This window comes from Xenopus laevis, chromosome 5S, assembly GCF_017654675.1.
Source record: "Xenopus laevis strain J_2021 chromosome 5S, Xenopus_laevis_v10.1, whole genome shotgun sequence".
In the NCBI taxonomy this organism is placed as follows: domain Eukaryota; kingdom Metazoa; phylum Chordata; class Amphibia; order Anura; family Pipidae; genus Xenopus; species Xenopus laevis.
The window spans coordinates 52,480,024-52,500,561 of record NC_054380.1 but is presented as its reverse complement, the minus strand read 5'-3'; the positions used below and the strand labels follow the sequence as shown (position 1 = coordinate 52,500,561).

General features: G+C 38.7%; 1 protein-coding gene across 1 annotated transcript in view; it reads left to right on the top strand.

Moving 5' to 3' along the window:
• nid1.S (nidogen 1 S homeolog) overlaps window positions 1-20,538 on the top strand; it is a 103,990-nt gene that overhangs the window by 19,010 nt on the left and 64,442 nt on the right. The window contains exons 2-4 of the mRNA XM_018265352.2: window positions 9,594-9,890; window positions 12,955-13,187; window positions 20,141-20,487. Coding sequence (XP_018120841.1) covers window positions 9,594-9,890; window positions 12,955-13,187; window positions 20,141-20,487 — 877 coding nt within the window. The remainder of the gene's footprint in view (window positions 1-9,593; window positions 9,891-12,954; window positions 13,188-20,140; window positions 20,488-20,538) is intronic.

The following is a 20,538-nucleotide window of genomic DNA, read 5'->3' as shown; positions in this document are numbered from 1 at the left end:
CATTTGCAAAAAAACAGAAAAACAGGCACAGCATTGCAATATTTCAGTGTTCAGGAAAAAACATAGAAAATACAACCATTTGCAAGTAAATATGCTCTGCGCAAACTTTATAAATCCCCACCATTAGTAAAAGCTTCAAAAAGCTCAGGGAGGCAGCAATTATGGCATCTGGAATGGAATAGCTTGGGGAGTTGAATGGTTCACCTCCTAAGGTTCGTGAGGTGTGGACCCCTAAAGCAGAAATGGATCAGTGAGAAAACTATGCTTGAATCCCTCTGCAGTACTGCAGTCCCTTCACTTAGGCAAGCAAAGCCTAAGGGAAAGGACTATTCCCTTCAATCCTCCTGGTTGAAGCACAGGCTGCTCTTTCTAACCATTACTAACTGTCTCACTTTCCTAGAAAGTGCTATGTCGTGTCGATCCTGTACAATGGCTAGACCTCAGTTATGGGGTCCCTGCTCTCTAATTTCACTAGAAGTAGGGCAGAGCTGGCCAACCCGGCCAGGCGCCCTAGGCAACCTGACCGGCCTGTGTGAAACTGCACTTGAGCATGCATGCGTGAGACTGCTCTCGTGCGTGCATGCGCAGAAACGCATTTACACACAAAAATTCCAGCGGCAGCCGGGGAGAGATGGGACTGGACATGGGGTAGGCAACAGAGCAGGTATGTGCCTGGCGCCCCCCCAGCTTTGCGCCCTAGTCACGTGCCTACTCTGCCTACCTCTAGTTCCGGCCCTGAGGTAGGGTCCCTCTAGAACCTTGATTGGGCAATGTTGATCCCAGGCTCCCTGTAACATCCACATGGTTCAACAGATGCAGGCCAAAGAGAAAGGACAAACCCATTCCAGACACTATATTAAAGTGTGGCAGGAAGTGGTCATCAGTCTAACAGCCAATAATGCAAATATTGTAATAAACAAAACTAGATACATGGACATAGACCAGCATCTAGGGAAACGAGGTATTGTAGTAATTTATGGTCGTACTCTCCTCACTCAACTTTTTATTCTCCAAGTATCTTTTCTTTACATACTGCAATCTATCCTTCCATTTATTTCTTCTTTTTTTTCCCATATGGAAACAGGGAATGACCGTAAAATTCTGTAGGCCAAATGGTAAGGAGCAGAAGGACCCACAGACACCTGGGCCCACAGGGATTTTCTCTGGTATTCTAGTGGGCCAGTCTGAAACTGAATAGTTTTGATTGTACTGTATTGGCCTTTTGTATATGCCATATGTGATTATCAGTCTGAAGGCTTTTTATATAAATTTAGGTTGGTCTCTAGGATCCTGGTTTTTTTATACAGGCAGTATATGTACGCGATATGGTTTGTAGGTTTGTTCTTAAGTTGAATTTGTATTTAAGTTGACACATATACATTTACTTAAAAGCAACTTAGACAGATGTCTGTTTTAACATAGTATTTATTTTTACCTTTCTGTGCATTTTTATTTCTACCTTTCGGTGCTCTGCAGTAGACAACACACACCAGAGGGTATTCGGGCAGCTGAATTATTAAATCTAAATGCTAATAAACCTGGGTGATAGTCTGAGAAGTATGTAGACAAAATGCATGGATTGACAGCACTCCAAGGAAATACATCAAGTCAATAGTTCAAATGAAAGTGGAGATTTATTGCTGAACCAACGTTTAGGCTCCGCACAGGATCCTTAGTCAGGGAAAGACATCTTTGTTGCATGTATTAGACTGTCCCTACAAGATTGACACTAGGGGGCAGATTTACTAAGGGTCGAAGTGGATTTGTGAAGAAATATACTTTGAATTTCTAAGTAATTTTTTGGATACTTCGACCATCGAATAGGCTACTTCGACCATCGAATAGTATACTACGACTTTGACTTCGATTCAAAGTAAAATCCTACGACTTCGAAGGAAGTACTGTCTCTTTAAAAAACTTTGACTTCAATACTTTGCCATCTTAAACCTGTTGACGTCCTATGTTAGCCTGTGGGGACCTTCTACAACATTTTTCTAAGTCTTTAGAGGTCGAAAGAAATCGCAGGATGGCCAATTTTGCTGAAAAATACTTTGACTTCGATATTCGAAGTTGAAGTATTTCAATGGTCGAATTTTGAAGTATTTTCTGACAAATTTTCGCTAGCGTTAGCCACTTCGCCCTAGGGGCAGATTTACTAAAGGGCGAAGTGGCCAACACTAGCGAAAATTCGTCAGCATGACGTCATTTTGCTACTTTGCCTATTTACTAACAGGTGCTGGCGTGAATTCGCTAGCGAAGTGGACCTACTTTAGCGCTAATTCGCACCCTTACGCCAGGCTAAGTTGCACTATGGCGAAGGGACGTAACTACGCTAGTTAACTAACTTGCGGATTTTCGTGAACGTTACCTCTTGTGCCAAACTTTAGTTTGCCACCTCCGATCAGGCGAAGTGCAATAGAGTAGATAGGGATGGTTCAAAAAAAGTTGAAATTTTTTCTAAGTCCCCAAAAAAGCTCCAGTCTTTTACTTTTTATAGGGTGATAGGCTGAAAAACATTGAAATTTTTTTAGGGTACCCTCCTTCCCCCCTACATTTGAAAACATATGGCACCTAAACTATACCGTGGGCACATGTGTAGGGCATTGGAATACATTTATTAAGGTTCACTGGCCTTGTGTACTGTAATGTATTTTCTGCTGCATGCAAATTTCCAATCGCTAGTGTAACTTTGAACCGCTGATCGTAACATCGCTAGCACAACTTCGCAAACGATCGGTAACTTGTGCGCAACTTAGGATCTTCGTGAATTTGCACAGCCCTGGCGAATCTACGCCTGGCGAAGTGCGGCAAAGTCAACACTGCTGCAAATTCGGAGGTAAGTAAATTAGCCCCATGGGGAGAGAATCAGGTCAGAAAAGGGTGGTGCAATATACGTATATGTTTGATCTAGATTGTATGATAAATTTAATGACACACTTGTGGGTTATATAGTGGATAATGCACCCCCTACTGTAATTTATAAAGATATTATAAGTCACAGAGGAGTTATGTGACCATATATACAGGTCACATAACTCCGAAGTGACTTCTGATATCTTCATAAATTTCTAGTAGGGGGTACATTATGCATTATAATCTACATTTTGTGGGGGGGTCGAGAGGGGGGGGTCGGAGTTGAAATTTTGGTCGCCGGCGTCAAATTCTAGTCGCCAGCATCAAATTCTGGTCCGTTTGGACGTGCAGCATCAAATTCGAACGTGATACGTCAAATTCGGCGGCCTTTGGCCCCTGTTATAAAAGTTGCGTTCTGACGTCAGAACGTGCCGTTTATAAGGATATAATTTACAGTCTGGTCCCATAGGGAAATGACCAGACTGTAGATTATATTAGACTTATTCATATCTATAGGTGATAACTATGTGTATATTCACACATGTATTTTTGTGAATCATATTGCGGTATATTTTGACACATAAATGGGTATGCATGGTATAATAGGTTAGAAGATAAATATTGTTACACGGTTTAACCAGATTAATTGATCTATTGCAGCAAGGGTTTTATTGCAGTTACATAGTTACATAGTTACATAGTTACATAGTTAAATTGGGTTGAAAAAAGACAAAGTCCATCAAGTTCAACCCCTCCAAATGAAAACTCATCATCCATACACATACCCCTCCCTACTTTTAATTAAATTATATATACCCATACCTATACTAACTATAGAGTTTAGTATCACAATAGCCTTTGATATTATGTCTGTCCAAAAAATCATCCAAGCCATTCTTAAAGGCATTAACTGAATCAGCCATCACAACATCACCCGGCAGTGCATTCCACAACCTCACTGTCCTGACTGTGAAGAACCGCCTACGTTGCTTCAAATGAAAGTTCTTTTCTTCTAGTCTAAAGAGGTGGCCTCTGGTACGGTGATCCACTTTATGAGTAAAAAGGTCCCCTGCTATTTGTCTATAATGTCCTCTAATGTACTTGTAAAGTGTAATCATGTCCCCTCGCAAGCCCCTTTTTTCCAGAGAAAACAACCCCAACCTTGACAGTCTCCCCTCATAATTTAAGTCTTCCATCCCTCTAACCAATTTAGTTGCATGTCTCTGCACTCTCTCCAGCTCATTTATATTCCTCTTAAGGACTGGAGTCCAAAACTGCACTGCATACTCCAGATGAGGCCTTACCAGGGACCTATAAAGAGGCATAATTATGTTTTCATCTCTTGAGTTAATGCCCTTTTTTATGCAAGACATAACTTTATTTGCTTTAGTAGCCACAGAATGACACTGCCCAGAATTAGACAACGTGTTATCTACAAAGACCCCTAGATCCTTCTCATTTAAGGAAACTCCCAACACACTGCCATTTAGTGTATAACTTGCATTTATATTATTTTTGCCAAAGTGCGTAACCTTGCATTTATCAACATTGAACCTCATTTTCCAGTTTGCTGCCCAGTTTTCCAATTTAGACAAATCACTCTGCAAAGTGGCAGCATCCTGCATGGAACCTATAGTTCTGCACAATTTAGTATCATCTGCAAAAATAGAAACAGTACTTTCAATGCCCACCTCCAGGTCATTAATAAACAAGTTGAAAACCAAGGGACCTAGTACAGAGCCCTGCGGTACTCCACTAACAACACTGGTCCAATTAGAAAATGTTCCATTTACCACCACTCTTTGTAGTCTTTTAGCCAGTTCTCTATCCAGGTACAAATACTATGTTCCAGGCCAACATTCCTTAATTTAACCAGTAACCTTTTGTATGGCACTGTATCAAATGCTTTAGCAAAGTCTAAGTAAATCACATTCACTGCCATCCCAGAATTGAGGTCTCTATTTACCTTCTCATAAAAAGAAATTAAGTTAGTCTGGCAAGATCTATTGCGCATAAAACCATGCTGGCACAAACTCATAGTATTATGATTTGCTATGAAGTCCAGTATCTTATCCTTTATTAACCCTTCGAAAAGCTTTCCCATCACTGACGTCAGACTAACTGGCCTATAGTTTTGAGGCTGAGAACGGGATCCTTTTTTGAATAGAGGCACCACATTAGCAATTCGCCAGTCTCTCGGCACTATGTCAGATCTCAATGAATCCTGAAAAATTAAGTAAAGAGGTTTGGCAATCACAGAGCTAAGCTCGCTAATTACCCTGGGATGAATACCATCTGGTCCCGGACCTTTGTTAATCTTAACATGTTCTAGTCTCTTTTGAATTTCATCATGTGTGAAGCATGCATCATTAGTTGTATTACTAGAATTGGTACTGTTAAAAAGGAAACCTTCACTTACTGGTTCCTCATTTGTGTAGACAGATGAAAAATATGAGTTCAGAATCTGCGCTTTTATTTTGTTTTCATCAACCAGCTGACCCCCCTCTGATAGTAAGGGTCCCACCCCTTCCTGCTTCATTTTTTTACTATTAACATATTTAAAAAATAATTTTGGATTTTTTTTACTGCTTGCTGCAATATCCTTTTCTATATCAATTATAGCTTGCCTTATAGCTTCTTTGCATGATTTATTAGCCTCCTTGTACCTTATAAATGTTTCGGCTGTACCAGCTAACTTGAAAGCCTTAAAAGCACGTCTTTTCTTACCCACCTCAACACCAACGCTTCTATTGAACCAAAAAGGTTTTGCTTTGCAACGACGTTCCTTGCTTACAAGTGGAATATACTGACAAGTATATTTATTAAGCAGCATTTTAAAGACTTCCCATTTTTGTTCTGTGTTTAAACCTGTGAAAAGCATTTCCCACTTAATATGTTGCAGAGATGCCCTTATACTGTCAAAGTTTGCACGTCTGAAATTTAGTGTTTTAGTTACTCCCTTATAGAATTGCTTCTGCAACAGAATCTCAAAGGAGACCATGTTATGATCACTATTCCAAATGCTCACCCACACAAATGTTAGAGATGAGTTCAGTATTGTTAGTTATTACAAGGTCCAAAAGAGAGTTATTCCTAGTAGGTTCTTGAACGAGCTGGAATAAAAAGTTGTCATTCAGCATATTTACAAACCTACTAGCTTTTTCTGTCTTAGCAACCCCATTACCCCAGTCAATGTCTGGATAATTGAAGTCACCCATAGCAACAACCTGACCCAGCTGTGAAGCCGCCTGTATCTGCAAGAGTAGCTGGGCTTCATACTCGACACTTATACGAGGTGGTTTATAGCATACACCAATGATAATTCTTTTTGTTACCTTTTGCCCAGTCAAAACCTCTACCCAGAGTGATTCTACACCCTCACCAGTGCCAGCTATTGTTATTTCTTTAGAGCATGGCTTTAATTCAGGCTTTACATACAAACACACTCCTCCACCCTTTTTAATCCCTCTGTCCCTCCTAAAAAGGGTGTAACCATTTAAATTCACAATCCAGTCACATGTTTCATCCAACCAGGTCTCAGTGATACCAATTATATCATAATTTTTAGAGCATGCAATTAATTCTAACAAACGTATGACTAGAGTAAGTACAACAACATTAGACTTTGTGGAAGAGGCAGGAGTTAATGGCAACACATAACTAACATTGAGAGAGTGCTAAGAGATCCATTTATCTATTCAAGCCACCTGGAACTGGCAATTTGGTTAGCAACAACAAGTGTTTGCTGGACATGATTACGGTATATACTTTGTGCCTATTCTCTATTATTGATACATTCTTGATACATTTGTAACAAAATTTGTTTAGTTTAAGATTTGTTTCTCTTTTTTTTTGTGTAATTGATTTTCAATTGTTTATCCGTTTTTGTATAAATATTAAAGATTTGTATTACTATACATAATACTACCCCAGCACTCCAATATATAGCCCTCTGTGCAGTGTCGGACTCGAACACCAGGGGCCCACCCAAAAACCTTAGACCAGGGGCCCAACAAAAACCTTAGACCAGTGGCCCACTCTCAGTATTATTATTCTTCCTTTCCTCACTCAACCTCTATTCTCCTAGTCTCTTTTCTTTAAATACTATAATCCATTATTCCATCTATTTAGCCACTTTGTTCTCATAGAAATAGGAAATGACCATGAAATAGGACAAATGTTTAGCAGCATGAGGGCCCACTGACACCTGGGCCCACCAGGACTTTTACTGGTATCCCGGTGGGCCAGTCCGACACTGCCCCTGGGAAACCCTATTTTGCACAACTGAACTGTAACTCTAGTAATAAAGACACTTTTAGTTACAAAGTGTGTACAGAGTATGCATAAGCTGATGCGCCCTGTCAAGGCAGTGTCCAAGTGTCAGTCCTAACTAAGTGAAAAAAGACAAAGTGTTATCTTTGGGGGGAAAAAGACCATACCAGCTTTTCTATTTATTTAGCAAGATCTCTTCCAAAGACACCATTAAGTGGGGTTGGGAGAATAGGCATATATATGTTGTATCTGGTAGTCAGTTGCATGTCTCCTAGCTCCTTTACTTGTGTTTTGTTGGATGTATGTAAGGCTGCCTCCTTAAATGTCAGTCACCTACACAAATGTACCTTGACATACTGCATATAATCTTGTATACGGTTGTACCAAATGATAAGATACATTATCTTATGTGTATATATATATATATATATATATATATATATATATATATATATATATATATATATATATATAAATATTTTCTTTGAGTAACACATTTTGTTGAACAAGCCATATAATCTAAGGGTTATGTCATGCATACCATGATGCCAATAATTCACCAACTCTACCCTTGTCTCTAGCAGTGACTCACATTTGCATGTAACTGCACATATGGGGTGGATTTTGGCTTGAAATGCTTTGGTTGTTGATGTGTGAAATCCTTAAGTATATGCACTTTTCAGAAATATATGGTGTTTAGGGGTCAATTTAGTGGTTTTTACTACTCATAAAATGTAGACAGTGTATTATATTTGCAGGGGCCCAAAGTGTAGGCCATGAAAAAAAGAAAAAAAACCATATATGTGTGTGTGTGTATATATATATATATATATATATATATATATATATATATATATATATATATATATATATATATATATATATATACCCCCGCCTAATGGTTTTAAAAATTAGTAGTGAGCACAACTTTCCCTTGTTTGTTATAGTTATACAGGAGCAGTGACCAGCTCCATGTTGTAACTCCCACCCTTCCTAGCTATAGTCAGGTGATACCACTGGTGTCTAATAAAAGGACAGCCACGTTTGGGAGTTTTACTTTGAAAGAAGCTAGTAAGTTGAAGGTAAAACTTAGTCCCTTTGTAAAATGTATAATGAAGCAATAGAATGAATCAGATGTAAATTGAGCATAGGACTGGCCAGATATGGGATGACTTTGACGTAGTTGGCCATCTTAAATATATTGCAATATATGGACAAACAATCCCTGTTTTGTTTAAAGGGTAAAGCATCTTTCAGTAGCAGTATGCACAAAATGTCTCTGTCTTAAATATATTGATAATGGGTTGAGTGCAGAGGACTCTCCATGAGCCTAAACGTTAATGCTTTTTTGTAAAGAAATGCGGTAAACAAAGTTAAAATAAAGGTGATTAACTGGAGTATATGAGACCATGGCTTTCTTCTATTTTTCAACCACTGCACAGCACCCGGAAGTGCAAGTTATCGCTACAGCGTGTGCAGATGGAACAGTTAAGGTATATATATATATATATATATATATATATATATATATATATATATATATATATATATATATATATATATATATATATATATATATATATATATATATATATATATATATATATATATATATACAGTATATATATCTATATATATAAAAGTCTGGAAGGCAGGCCTGTTTTAATGTAACTTAATAAAATCATATTTTTTTGATAAATCCCAGTGTGCACTCATGCCTTCCAGACTCATACTTATTATGCTTATATGAGTAGCACCTGGGTGCCAGTGGAGTGCTGATTACTAATGACTTTTATATATATATATATATATATATATATATATATATATATATATATATATATATATATAGATATATAGATATATATATATATATACGTAGAGATACAGTATATATATATATATAGATATATAGATATATATAATCTTATACATATTGAGCAATAAAATTATCACTACTGACAACCATATTTATGTTTTATCCTTCAATCCATTTATAAAACATTCATGAAAAACTGCTACATTTAGCAAAGATTTGTGGAGCAGTAGTTTTTTTTAAAATTGCCCCTGCCAGCACTAGGGCACTTGCACCAGGAGGGAGCTTCCATTGTGAGTGGCCATGTCAGTCAGAGCACATGCACATAAGACGCTTCTGAAGTCATGCACATGGGCATAATGAGCAAGTTGCGGCATTTGCTCATTATGCGCATGCATACTGTATGCCTGCATGAACTGGGAGGGCTCCCTCCCGCTGCGGGTGGCCTAGCACTGGTGCGGGGCATTTTAAAAAAAAAACTACTGTTCACCCCAACCAGAATGCAGACTCTATTATGGCAAAAGGAGCCCTTTAAGAGGTTTGTAGAATATTACTTATTTAACCAATTAACAATATGTTTATGTTACATAACTTGTTTTCTTTCATAAAGAAAAATTGAATGCTAAACAATTGTTGTAAACAATGTCAACAGGTTACAACTAATGCTATTATTGCAACAAGCAAACCACCACCAGAAAAAGATTATCTTGAAAAGTTCCCTCCAGATTTTGGCCTGATTGCCCCATTTTTGTCTGATATTGATACATCAGAAGGTGGAAATGTGTTTTACAGAGAAGACACGTCACACAACGTCTTACATTTGGCATCCAAACACATAAACCGAGGGTTTCCAGGAAGTACCTTTATGCCAACAACTGCTCTTGTTTTCACATGGGAAGATGTGCTACCCTACTACTCTCAGAGAGGAGATGCCATTCCACAAAACAAGGTACCTGTTTTTTTTTTCTATAAAGTTGCAGGTGTAAATTAGACCCAAGGATCTAATGTCTAATTAGGCTGGTTAATAGACTAGTGACAAGATAAGATGAGGTATCACACAATTTGACAGTCACTTTAAGGTGGAATATTACATGAACATGTTCCACTCAGTAGAAATATAACATACTCCACCTATTCCTAAAACCTCTGGAAGGTTTATCTACTTGAAATATTCACACTTTAACTCTTGAGGATCACATGCATTTTTTAGCATCTTCTATATCATCTATATCGCATGCCTATATCATTAAATACCTGCCTCCTGAAACTGACAATGGGCACTTGACAACTACAGTTATCTTAATTTTCCCCCATGAGCAGACAAGTAAAATAATAGACCATTGTGAACTACATGTCCATAGGGAAGCTTGCATACTATGGCATTCTCTACAGAAATAAATGCAAACTGTTCATAAATAGATGGAACACTGGTTGTTATCATCCATGTTGTGTTAACTGTTGAGACTTTCAGTGTTCTGCTTATGATATTAAGCCTCCAGAAAAAGGTGGCACATTAACAGCAACATTCTGAATGTTTATTTAGCAAGGAACATATAACTTAACATCAAACATCAGGGTGCAACATTGCAGTACAAGAGAGAGAGACATAGCAGAACTGAAGATAAACTACTGCCAGTGCAGCACAGCACCCTCTATATTACTCCAGTGGTAAAGTTACACTACACTGAAAACAAGAAGAAATGTCAGCATCCACTAAGGCTCCTCAATACAAATATGCTTTTCTATGCATATTCTTGCTTATTGAATGCTAGATATTTGGCCATTTAGCTGTTATAAAGAACAACCATATGTTTTTCTTTGCTCAGTCTGTCACTTTGATGCACAGTTTGCCATTTTGTCCAGATCACCTTGAGAGGCACATCTCAGTGAGATTTTATCTGTAACTCCCATATAAAGGTGGTGGCAGATAGGGAAATTAGTTCCTGGCGGCAAGAATACATTGACCAGAGATTGAGAGACCAGAGAGAAGCACAACAATGTAGTACATGGAACCTGGGCCCTGGGCTTTCCGGATAACGGATCTTGTAACCATGTAAACATTAAATAAACCCAATAGGCTGGATCTGCTTCCAATGAGGATTAATAATATCTTAGTTTGGATCATGAACAAGGCACTGTTTTATTATTAAAGATAAAAAATAAATTTTTGTAAAAATGGGAGTAGGCTTTTCAGGAGCTTTCCTTATAACAGATCCCATACCTGTACCTAAATACTAAAGTATGACTTTGACACATAAGGGGTCATTTACGAAACAGGAAGGCAGTGTGCAAAATACAAAAAAGTGTACAGTCAGCCATTTCTTTGAACTTTGCACACTACCTTATAACTTTGAAAAATTGCCAAGTCTATGTGCTTTTTTTTAGCAGCAATATATTCATGAGGAGTGAGGTGCAGGTGCACCTTCCATCATATTTTTTATCTGGAGCAAGGTACAGTGAGCAGCTAGACTCAGCAAAGAAGTATTTCCTGAATGTGCTCAATGGGGCATGTTTTTGTGCCACTTAATGCTCTTGTACTTGTCCACCAGATATAAATAAATGACCAGTAATTTTTTGGTCACAAATGTGTAGCACCACATTTATAATAACCACCACATCCAGGGTAGTTTCAGAGTTGCCCAGGGTCAATTGGTGTACTTGCACACATTTTGTCAGAAGAGGCAGGACGAATGCAAGAAATGTAGAAATGTAAGAAGCGTGTAAAAGTGTCTTTAATGAATATTAATAGGCACACAACCTTAGTGTATCTGAGCTGATAGGTAAGATGAGGGCTAACATTTAAGACAATAATTAATTATTTAATTCATTAATTAAATATGTATTTGGTTGCTTTGAGTAAAAGATGAGCTATCCAATCATTTATAGACAGTATTGCTTAAAATACAGATAGCACTCTACAAGAAGTCACTCACTATACAAAATACTGTGTAGTACTTAGTGTCTATCCAAGAAAATTATTGCAGAGAGAATTTATGGATTCATTTATGATCTTTTCCATGTATACTAAGTTTTTACTTGTGCAAGTTGGTGGTCTGATGATTATCTGGATTTGTGGTGTGTGCATAAGGCACTAGAAGGAAGGTAGCAGGGCCATTCATGGTGAAATTTCTGCCCATCTGGGACCTTATTCTTAAAGTGCATGGCCATCCTGAAGCCACTTAAGTCAGAATCTTTTGTCTGCTCTGGGCACATTTAGGGTGTATTACTGTAATTGGATCTCTTATTAAACCCGATTTCCAGAAAGCTTTACATTTTGAGAAGGCCATATACCATAGTGCCCATGTGAAGCTCATATTTTTTCAATGATTTCCCTTTTCTACCCTGTACTTGATCAGAACTAATGTAAGCTGCTCCAAAATATGTACTTGATCACAAGCATTCTGTATAATAAATCCCTTGCCTTCAACTGAGTGTTGCTCTAGGACAGTTTTATATATGCACCTGTTAGCCTCCATATATAAATAGATATAATAATAGTGGCAGCATAATAACCTGAACATTCTGCATTTGCAGCGTGAAAAATGCAACCTTGACTTGTTAGTACGACATACAGAAGCAGTCTTTTTCTCTCTGTGTCTGATGTACCCTGACAAATATCTTTTCAATCTAATTATGCCCCCCAACCAGTGTCATAGATACAGACAAAGAGACATTGCTGAATGCAATGTGGTAGCAGAGCTTGTAAACGATCCTGCTGCTGGAATATTTGTAATGCTCCATCATTGTCAGTGTAGATGTAACCAAGGAAACTGCCGCTCCTTCCTTAACCTACTCCCTTTGCTGGATCTAGTTAAGCCTCAAATAAGATGTTAAATGTGATACTCCTTAGATAGTATTTCAAATATTATGTTAAATATAATTTTAAAAATATAATGATATGGGAGACTAAAAAACAGCTTTGAAAATCTATACAAATCAGATGTTTCATATGGCAATATAATTATTACAAATAAGTAATTTTATTAACCAATATAATTATTGTCATCTCTTAGGGAAACACTTTTCAGGCTGTTTTAGCATCAGATGAGTTACGATCCTATGCTGTTTTCCTCTATCCAGAGGATGGCTTAAACTTCCATGAGACACAATCAAAGAATAATTATAATAAGGAGAACTCAGCCCGAGTTGGATTTAGCAAAGGGTTAGAAAATTATCTTTTTTGGAAGACTCAAGGACCACATAATGAGTTTGCCAATGATTATGCTTCATTGGAAATGTTACGATGGTAAGTACCATGTGTGTATTAATTACAAATGTATATTAATGTTTATTAATAACATTAGACTGTTACTAAACTGGTTACCTGTTGCAGTGCAACCTTTGCCTTACCTCTTCCCTACTCAGACAGCATAGAGCAGGGGTCCCCAACCTTTCCTACCTGTGAGCCACATTCAATTGTAAAAAGAGTTGGAGGGCAACAGAAGCATTAAAAAAGTCCCTGGGGGTGCCAAATATGGGCTGCTATTGGCTATTTCTGGACTGGTAGCCTACAGGAGGCTCTGTTTGGCAGTACAACCTGTTTTAATGCAACCAAAACTTGCCTCCAAGCCTGGAATTCAAAAATATGTACCTGCTTTGAGCCACTGGTTGGGGATCACTGGTATAGAGGTATACTATAATGTACTGTGGTTCCTATGTCACTCTCTACTTCTGTGAGTTACTCCCATCTGCTTTGTGTGTCTGGTGCAGTCAATTCCTAGAGACCTCCAAGTAGAGACCATTTATACATTCCCTGTTCTGGTATTAGTAGTTGCCAGTTCCTAGGTCCACTTACCTGCTGGTTACCCTTCCAGGGTATCCACTTATCCACTTTTCATCTGAACCTATATGCCTTGAAATATGTAAGCTCTTGAACCTTGCCACCATACTTTAGTATTTGTTGCCTCTTCAGTTCTGACCTAGGATTATTTTTGCCGAGCCAACAAGCCTGCTGAATTTGTTTACTTTGTCTGTACCTGTACCCTGCCTTTGTTTAATTAAACTGTTTTGTGTGCAAACTACCTTCCTGCTAGACCAGCAACCAGACATTTGTTTTCCTTATTGTATAAATGAAAGCAATTTTTTTTAATGAACAATTAACCAACATTGTCCAGTGTCAGTAAAGCCCAAACCTGTCTAAAGAAAAGTTTGCACATTGACACAAATAAGGAATAACTTATGGGTTTCCAATGTATGGGCTGGTGAAACTCCAACGGTCAAAGCAACATCAATCAAGGACACTGACTAATAAAGCTAGTGGTTCCTCTAATGAGAGTTCAGAATAAAAAAAGAGAGTTTTCACACATGGACTATGCCTAGAAATAGTTTCTTATTTATAGTCCATTTAATATACAGATAAAGCCACTTGGATTTGTGTGTTAAATGTGTAATGACTCAGGATTAATTGAAGAAACTTTGTTATCTAAAGTCATTTTAACTCATTTAATGCATTTACCAAAGCACCATTGTTCACAATGGGGAATGCTTTAATTAGATGGGATGCTGTGACACAATTTTCTGTGTTAAATGGGATAAGTGGGATATCTGAGTTTAGTTATTCTGTGTCAAACACACAAACCAAAGTGGCTGCATCTGTATATTCAAGATGTCCTGTGCAGTTTTCTTCAGACTCCCCTTTCTACTCCAAAGTGCCTTGTTTTGCTCTTTTGTTATATACATTAACAGAGGTAGATAAACTGGTTAAAGAGAAATAATAAAGGTTTCCTTTGTAATAGACTACATCAGTGCTGTCCAACTTCTGTGGTAAAGAGGGCCAAATTATTCCGGCCTACACAGTGGAGGGCCGATAATGGAAGCCAGTGTTGACCACTTCCTGTTTTTAAACTACACACACTTTAAACAATACCCATGTTACCACAAGATAATGTCCATATTAATTATAGTAGCACACCAAAAAAAAAACAGATGGTTGGTGCTCACTGCAGGGATGTCACTTATCACTCATATGTGAAAAACAAGTTGTCATATTAAGACATACCCTTAAATCCATATGTCTCTTCTTTTCTTTGGATAACACAGCACCCCAGCACCTTAGAGGCCCCTAACAATTATTTATTTTCAAATGCTAAAAAACCTCCAGAACAAATACCAGGTTTATGTTCCACAGCCAGAGCAGGGCACACACAGGCAGAGCATGGCACACACAGGCAGAGCAGGGCACACACAGGCAGAACAGGGCACACACATGCAGAACAGGGCACACACACGGAGAGCAGGGAACATGGAGGCAGAGTATGGCACATGCAGGCAGAGTATGGCACATGCAGGCAGAGCAGGGCACATGCAGGCAGAGCAGGGCACACGCAGGCAGAGCAGGGCACACACGCAGAGTTGGGCACATACAGGCAGAGCATGGCACACACAGGGAGCATACGGAAGGCATAAAAGGGCAAGAGACAAGGAAACCCATCAGGACCACTCTAAAATGTACTACATACAGTGACACAGTGCTGGTGCCTCATTATAATTTTGAATAAAATGTGAACAGATGAACAATGTGGGCAGTTTCAGACAGGGATTTAGGGGTGTGAACAGTAGAGGTGTCACAAGTGTGAACAATGCAGGGGATCACAGGTGTGAACAATACAGGGAATTAGTCCAAAATTTGTTGGTCCATTTCCCATCAGGAGATCATTAATCCTGTGGCCGTCAGACTCCAACTTCCCCCTGAGATGCAAATCCCTAATGTGTTCCATGTATCTCTATTGAAACCCGCCATCGCTAATTACTTCTCTTCGGAGCAAACACCTCCTTCTTCTGTCATGGTGGATGGCCAACAGGAATATGAGGTAGAGAAGATCTTGGACTCCAGAATCTCCAGAGGGCCCCTTCAGTTCTTGATCCAGTGGAAAGGTTTCGGTCCGGAAGAGTGTTCCTGGGTTAAGCAAGCTGATGTCCATGCCCCCTGTTTGGTACCGGCATTCTTCAAGCAGTTTCCAAAGAAACCAAGATATGGTGGTCCAGTGGCCCCCCTGGGGGAGGGGGTACTAACAGGCGCGCCCCATCTCCGTCACGTGGGTAGTGGTGCCAGTATCTCGTCGCCGGCAAGATGACGTCACCAGTAACATGGAATTGTTAGACATTAAATGGGCATTTGATCAGGGCCACTCCTGCCATGAGGCAAGGTGAGAACTTTGCCTCAGGTGGCAGCGAACAGCCAGTTACAAGGGGCAGCAAAAAGTCTTTCACTAAGCTCCTCCAATATAATATATTTAATTTTCATGGGACCACATTGAACATTGTTTGTCTCTAGGTTTTGGCAAGCTATTTGCTTTCTTCTGGGCACTGATTTGACTTTTCTGCATATCATCAGCAAACTAACGGCCAGACGGAAAGGAAAGATTAATCTTTGGAGCAATATCTGAGATGTTAAGTCTCTGGTGATCAATTACTGTGGGCAGATTTCCTTCCATGGGCCGAGTTTGCAAACAATAATGCTACTTGTCCATGGGGGGATCTCCATTTTTTACTGTTTTTGGCTGTCACCCTAGCACCTATTCATTTTCTGGTCAGCCCTGCAGTTTTGACCATGGTTGGCTATTTTTTAAATTTTGGAAAGGGTCCAAAACTCTTAAAGGGTCTGGCTATCCTCTAGAAAAAATCCATTAAAAGTTAGGAGGAAAAAAAAGTTAGGACCCAAATGTGTTGGTCCATTTTCAGTATCTGCAGTCATTAATCCCAACTCTATCCATTTAGAACTGCCTCCTGAACCTAAAATGGCAAATTCTTTTCATGTTTCTTTATTGAAGCCTGCCAGAGTTGTTTGTCAGAATTCTCCTTCTCCACAGATCTCTGTTGAAAGTCAGCCAAAGTATTTGGTACAGAGGTTAGTGGATTTTTGCCTTTCCAGATGTAAATTGCAATATCTTGCACACTGGAATGGTTATGGTCCTGAGAAGAGATCTTAGGTGCCTGCCTGTGATGTTCTGGCTATCTGGCTCATAAGACAATTTCCTGCCAGGTTTCCTAATAAGCCTAGGGATTCCGGGGGCCCTCTCAAGAGTAGCGGGTAATGTAAGAATACCTAGGGGTCTAGTGGTGTGGGGATGCCCGTCTCTCTCCCAATGTGGACACCTGCTGCTTCCTCTATCTGCGAACCGATGCGCAAATGACACGTGTGCCCCACTTCCGAGTTTTATCTCGAGCACTGCATCACGTTTGGTGCGAAATTCTAATCTTTAAATGGGCTGCGGCTAATAATTCACTGCCCAACTTAGATCTATCTCATATACTGCCATATCCATATACTGCAACTGTTTATTCTGGTAATTCTGCTATATCCATATACTGCCATATCCATATACTGCAACTGTTTATTCTGGTAATTCTGCTATATCCATATACTGCCATATCCATATACTGCCATATCCATATACTGCAACTGTTTATTCTGGTATTTCTGCTATATCCATATACTGCCATATCCATATACTGCCATATCCATATACTGCCATATCCATATACTGCAACTGTTTATTCTGGTATTTCTGCTATATCCATATACTGCCATATCCATATACTGCAACTGTTTATTCTGGTAATTCTGCTATATCCATATACTGCCATATCCATATACTGCAACTGTTTATTCTGGTAATTCTGCTATATCCATATACTGCCATATCCATATACTGCAACTGTTTATTCTGGTAATTCTGCCATATCCATATACTGCAACTGTTTATTCTGGTAATTCTGCTATATCCATATACTGCCATATCCATATACTGCAACTGTTTATTCTGGTAATTCTGCTATATCCATATACTGCCATATCCATATACTGCAACTGTTTATTCTGGTAATTCTGCTATAATCCATATACTGCCATATCCATATACTGCAACTGTTTATTCTGGTAATTCTGCTATATCCATATACTGCCATATCCATATACTGCAACTGTTTATTCTGGTAATTCTGCTATATCCATATACTGCCATATCCATATACTGCAACTGTTTATTCTGGTAATTCTGCTATATCCATATACTGCAACTGTTTATTCTGGTAATTCTGCTATATCCATATACTGCTATATCCATATACTGCATCTGTTTATTCTGGTAATTCTGCTATATCCATATACTGCCATATCCATATACTGCAACTGTTTATTCTGGTAATTCTGCTATATCCATATACTGCTATATCCATATACTGCGTCTGTTTATTCTGGTAATTCTGCTATATCCATATACTGCAACTGTTTATTCTGGTAATTCTGCTATATCCATATACTGCCATATCCATATACTGCAACTGTTTATTCTGGTAATTCTGCTATATCCATATACTGCCATATCCATATACTGCAACTGTTTATTCTGGTAATTCTGCTATATCCATATACTGCCATATCCATATACTGCAACTGTTTATTCTGGTAATTCTGCTATATCCATATACTGCCATATCCATATACTGCAACTGTTTGTTCTGGTAATTCTGCTATATCCATATACTGCTATATCCATATACTGCAACTGCTTATTCTGCTACATATAAATTCAGACCCAGTATTGGGGATGGCACTCGTGTCTGGGGCATGGCACGGGTGCTAACATTTCCTAAGTGCTAAAATTTCACAAGTGCTTAGAAATGACAGTTAAACAAGGCAGTTGGACAAGGCATTGACAAGGCAAAAGGAACCGGATTTCCCTGCAATCAACAGTGAACCATTTGGGATAAGAAGAAAACAGATTTGTTTGTACCTGCTAGTTTGTTACTTCTTACTCCAAACATGTTTTATCCTGCATTTCTCCGCCTTTCACTCTCATGCTTCATAAAACATTTTTCACTACCTCCTCCAGCAAATCCCAGTTCTATACAAATCTCATCCTCTCTAGTCTCCTCTCCTTCCCTCTCAACACATGAAGTTTATAAAGTACTCTGCTTAGCTATTCCACAAAACTCCTCTTTTTCATACAGACTAAGAACTTATAAATCCCACTCACACTTCTGCCCTGTCATTCACTCCTCATATCCAGTCACTTATTAAATCATGTCACTTCCACCTAAGGAACATATCCAAAATACGATCATTTATTACCCAAGACGCTGCCAAAATTCTTATTCACTCTCTCATCATATCGCGTCTAGACTACTGTAACTCTCTTTTAATTGGCCTCCCCCTCCAGAGACTGTCACCTCTCCAGTCCATAATGAACACTGCTGCGAGGCTCATACACCTCAGCAACCGCTCCTCCTCTGCCTCTCCACTCTGTCAATCCCTGCACTGGCTTCCGTTACCTTTCAGAATCAAATTCAAATTAATGACACTGACTTTCAAAGCACTTCATAACTCTGCCCCACCCTACATCTCTGAACTCATCTCTATATACTCGCTTACTACGCTTCTCTACTGACCTGCTACTCAACTCTTCTCTCATTACCTCCTCACATGCTCGCATTCAAGACTTTGCAAGGGCTGCACCCCTCCTCTGGAACGCTCTCCCACGGTCTGTCTGACTTTCTCCCAACCTTTCTGCTTTCAAAAAATCTCTGAAAACGCACTTCTTTCGAGAAGCCTACCCTCACTCTGCTTAACTACCAAACGCAACACCACATACAATACCACATTTCTCACCCACTTAATTCGATCTGGCCCACTCCCACACCTTGTGTATTACTCCCTTCCCTTTAGACTGTATGCTTATGCATAGGGCCTTCCTCACCTGTTTGTACCTGTATTGATTGTGATGTTTGTTACTCCATATATTCTATATATGTAATTCATGTGATGTAGTTGTATAATCACATTTACTTTACAGTGCTACGCAATATGTTGGCGCTATATAAATCCATGTTAATAATAATAATAATAATAGTGCCTGGGTGTGTTTACACTGTTCTGATCGTGTTCCTTGACCTGTGTCTGTCCCTGTCTTCTGCTACCACGCTGCCTTCAATGGAGACATAAACATAAAATCTATTGCTACATATTCCCTAGAGCAATACTACAGCATAGTCACACAGTTATATACTTAGTACAGGGTCTTTTTTATTTGTATAGATGAGTTTATCTATACAAATTGACTGTACAAGTTTTTTTTCACAAAAACATTGATTGAGTGTAGGAAGGTTTTTTTTAGGTATCACACATAAGTAAAATCAATTCTGAGCACACACTGATTATTTTTAATTTGCAATTTACACATTTTTTCCATTAACATTTAGGAAAACCAATTCAGGTATGCAGGGAGTCTGGATTTATGAAATTGGAGGTCCATCCACACTCAAATCTGTTATGGCTGCTAATGTAGAGCACTTTGCTGCACTTGATGAAAAAGAAGAAGAGAAAAAACATTCTGTGGAGACTGAAGATGACCATTATGAAATTGAACAAGATTATGAAAATTATTCCCTGATGCCTAGCATTCCAGGTCCTACTTTGATATCTGTTGACTCCTATCCAGGCCAGGAGAAGGTTATTTTGGGAAATGTTAATTTTCAAGATCCATATTTTCCACAGAATAACCCACAAGTTGTGATTGTTGATGATGAACTAGAGGACACTGGAGTAGGTAAGTTCATCTGTATTATATAATCAAATTTTTTAAATTATTATGACCTGT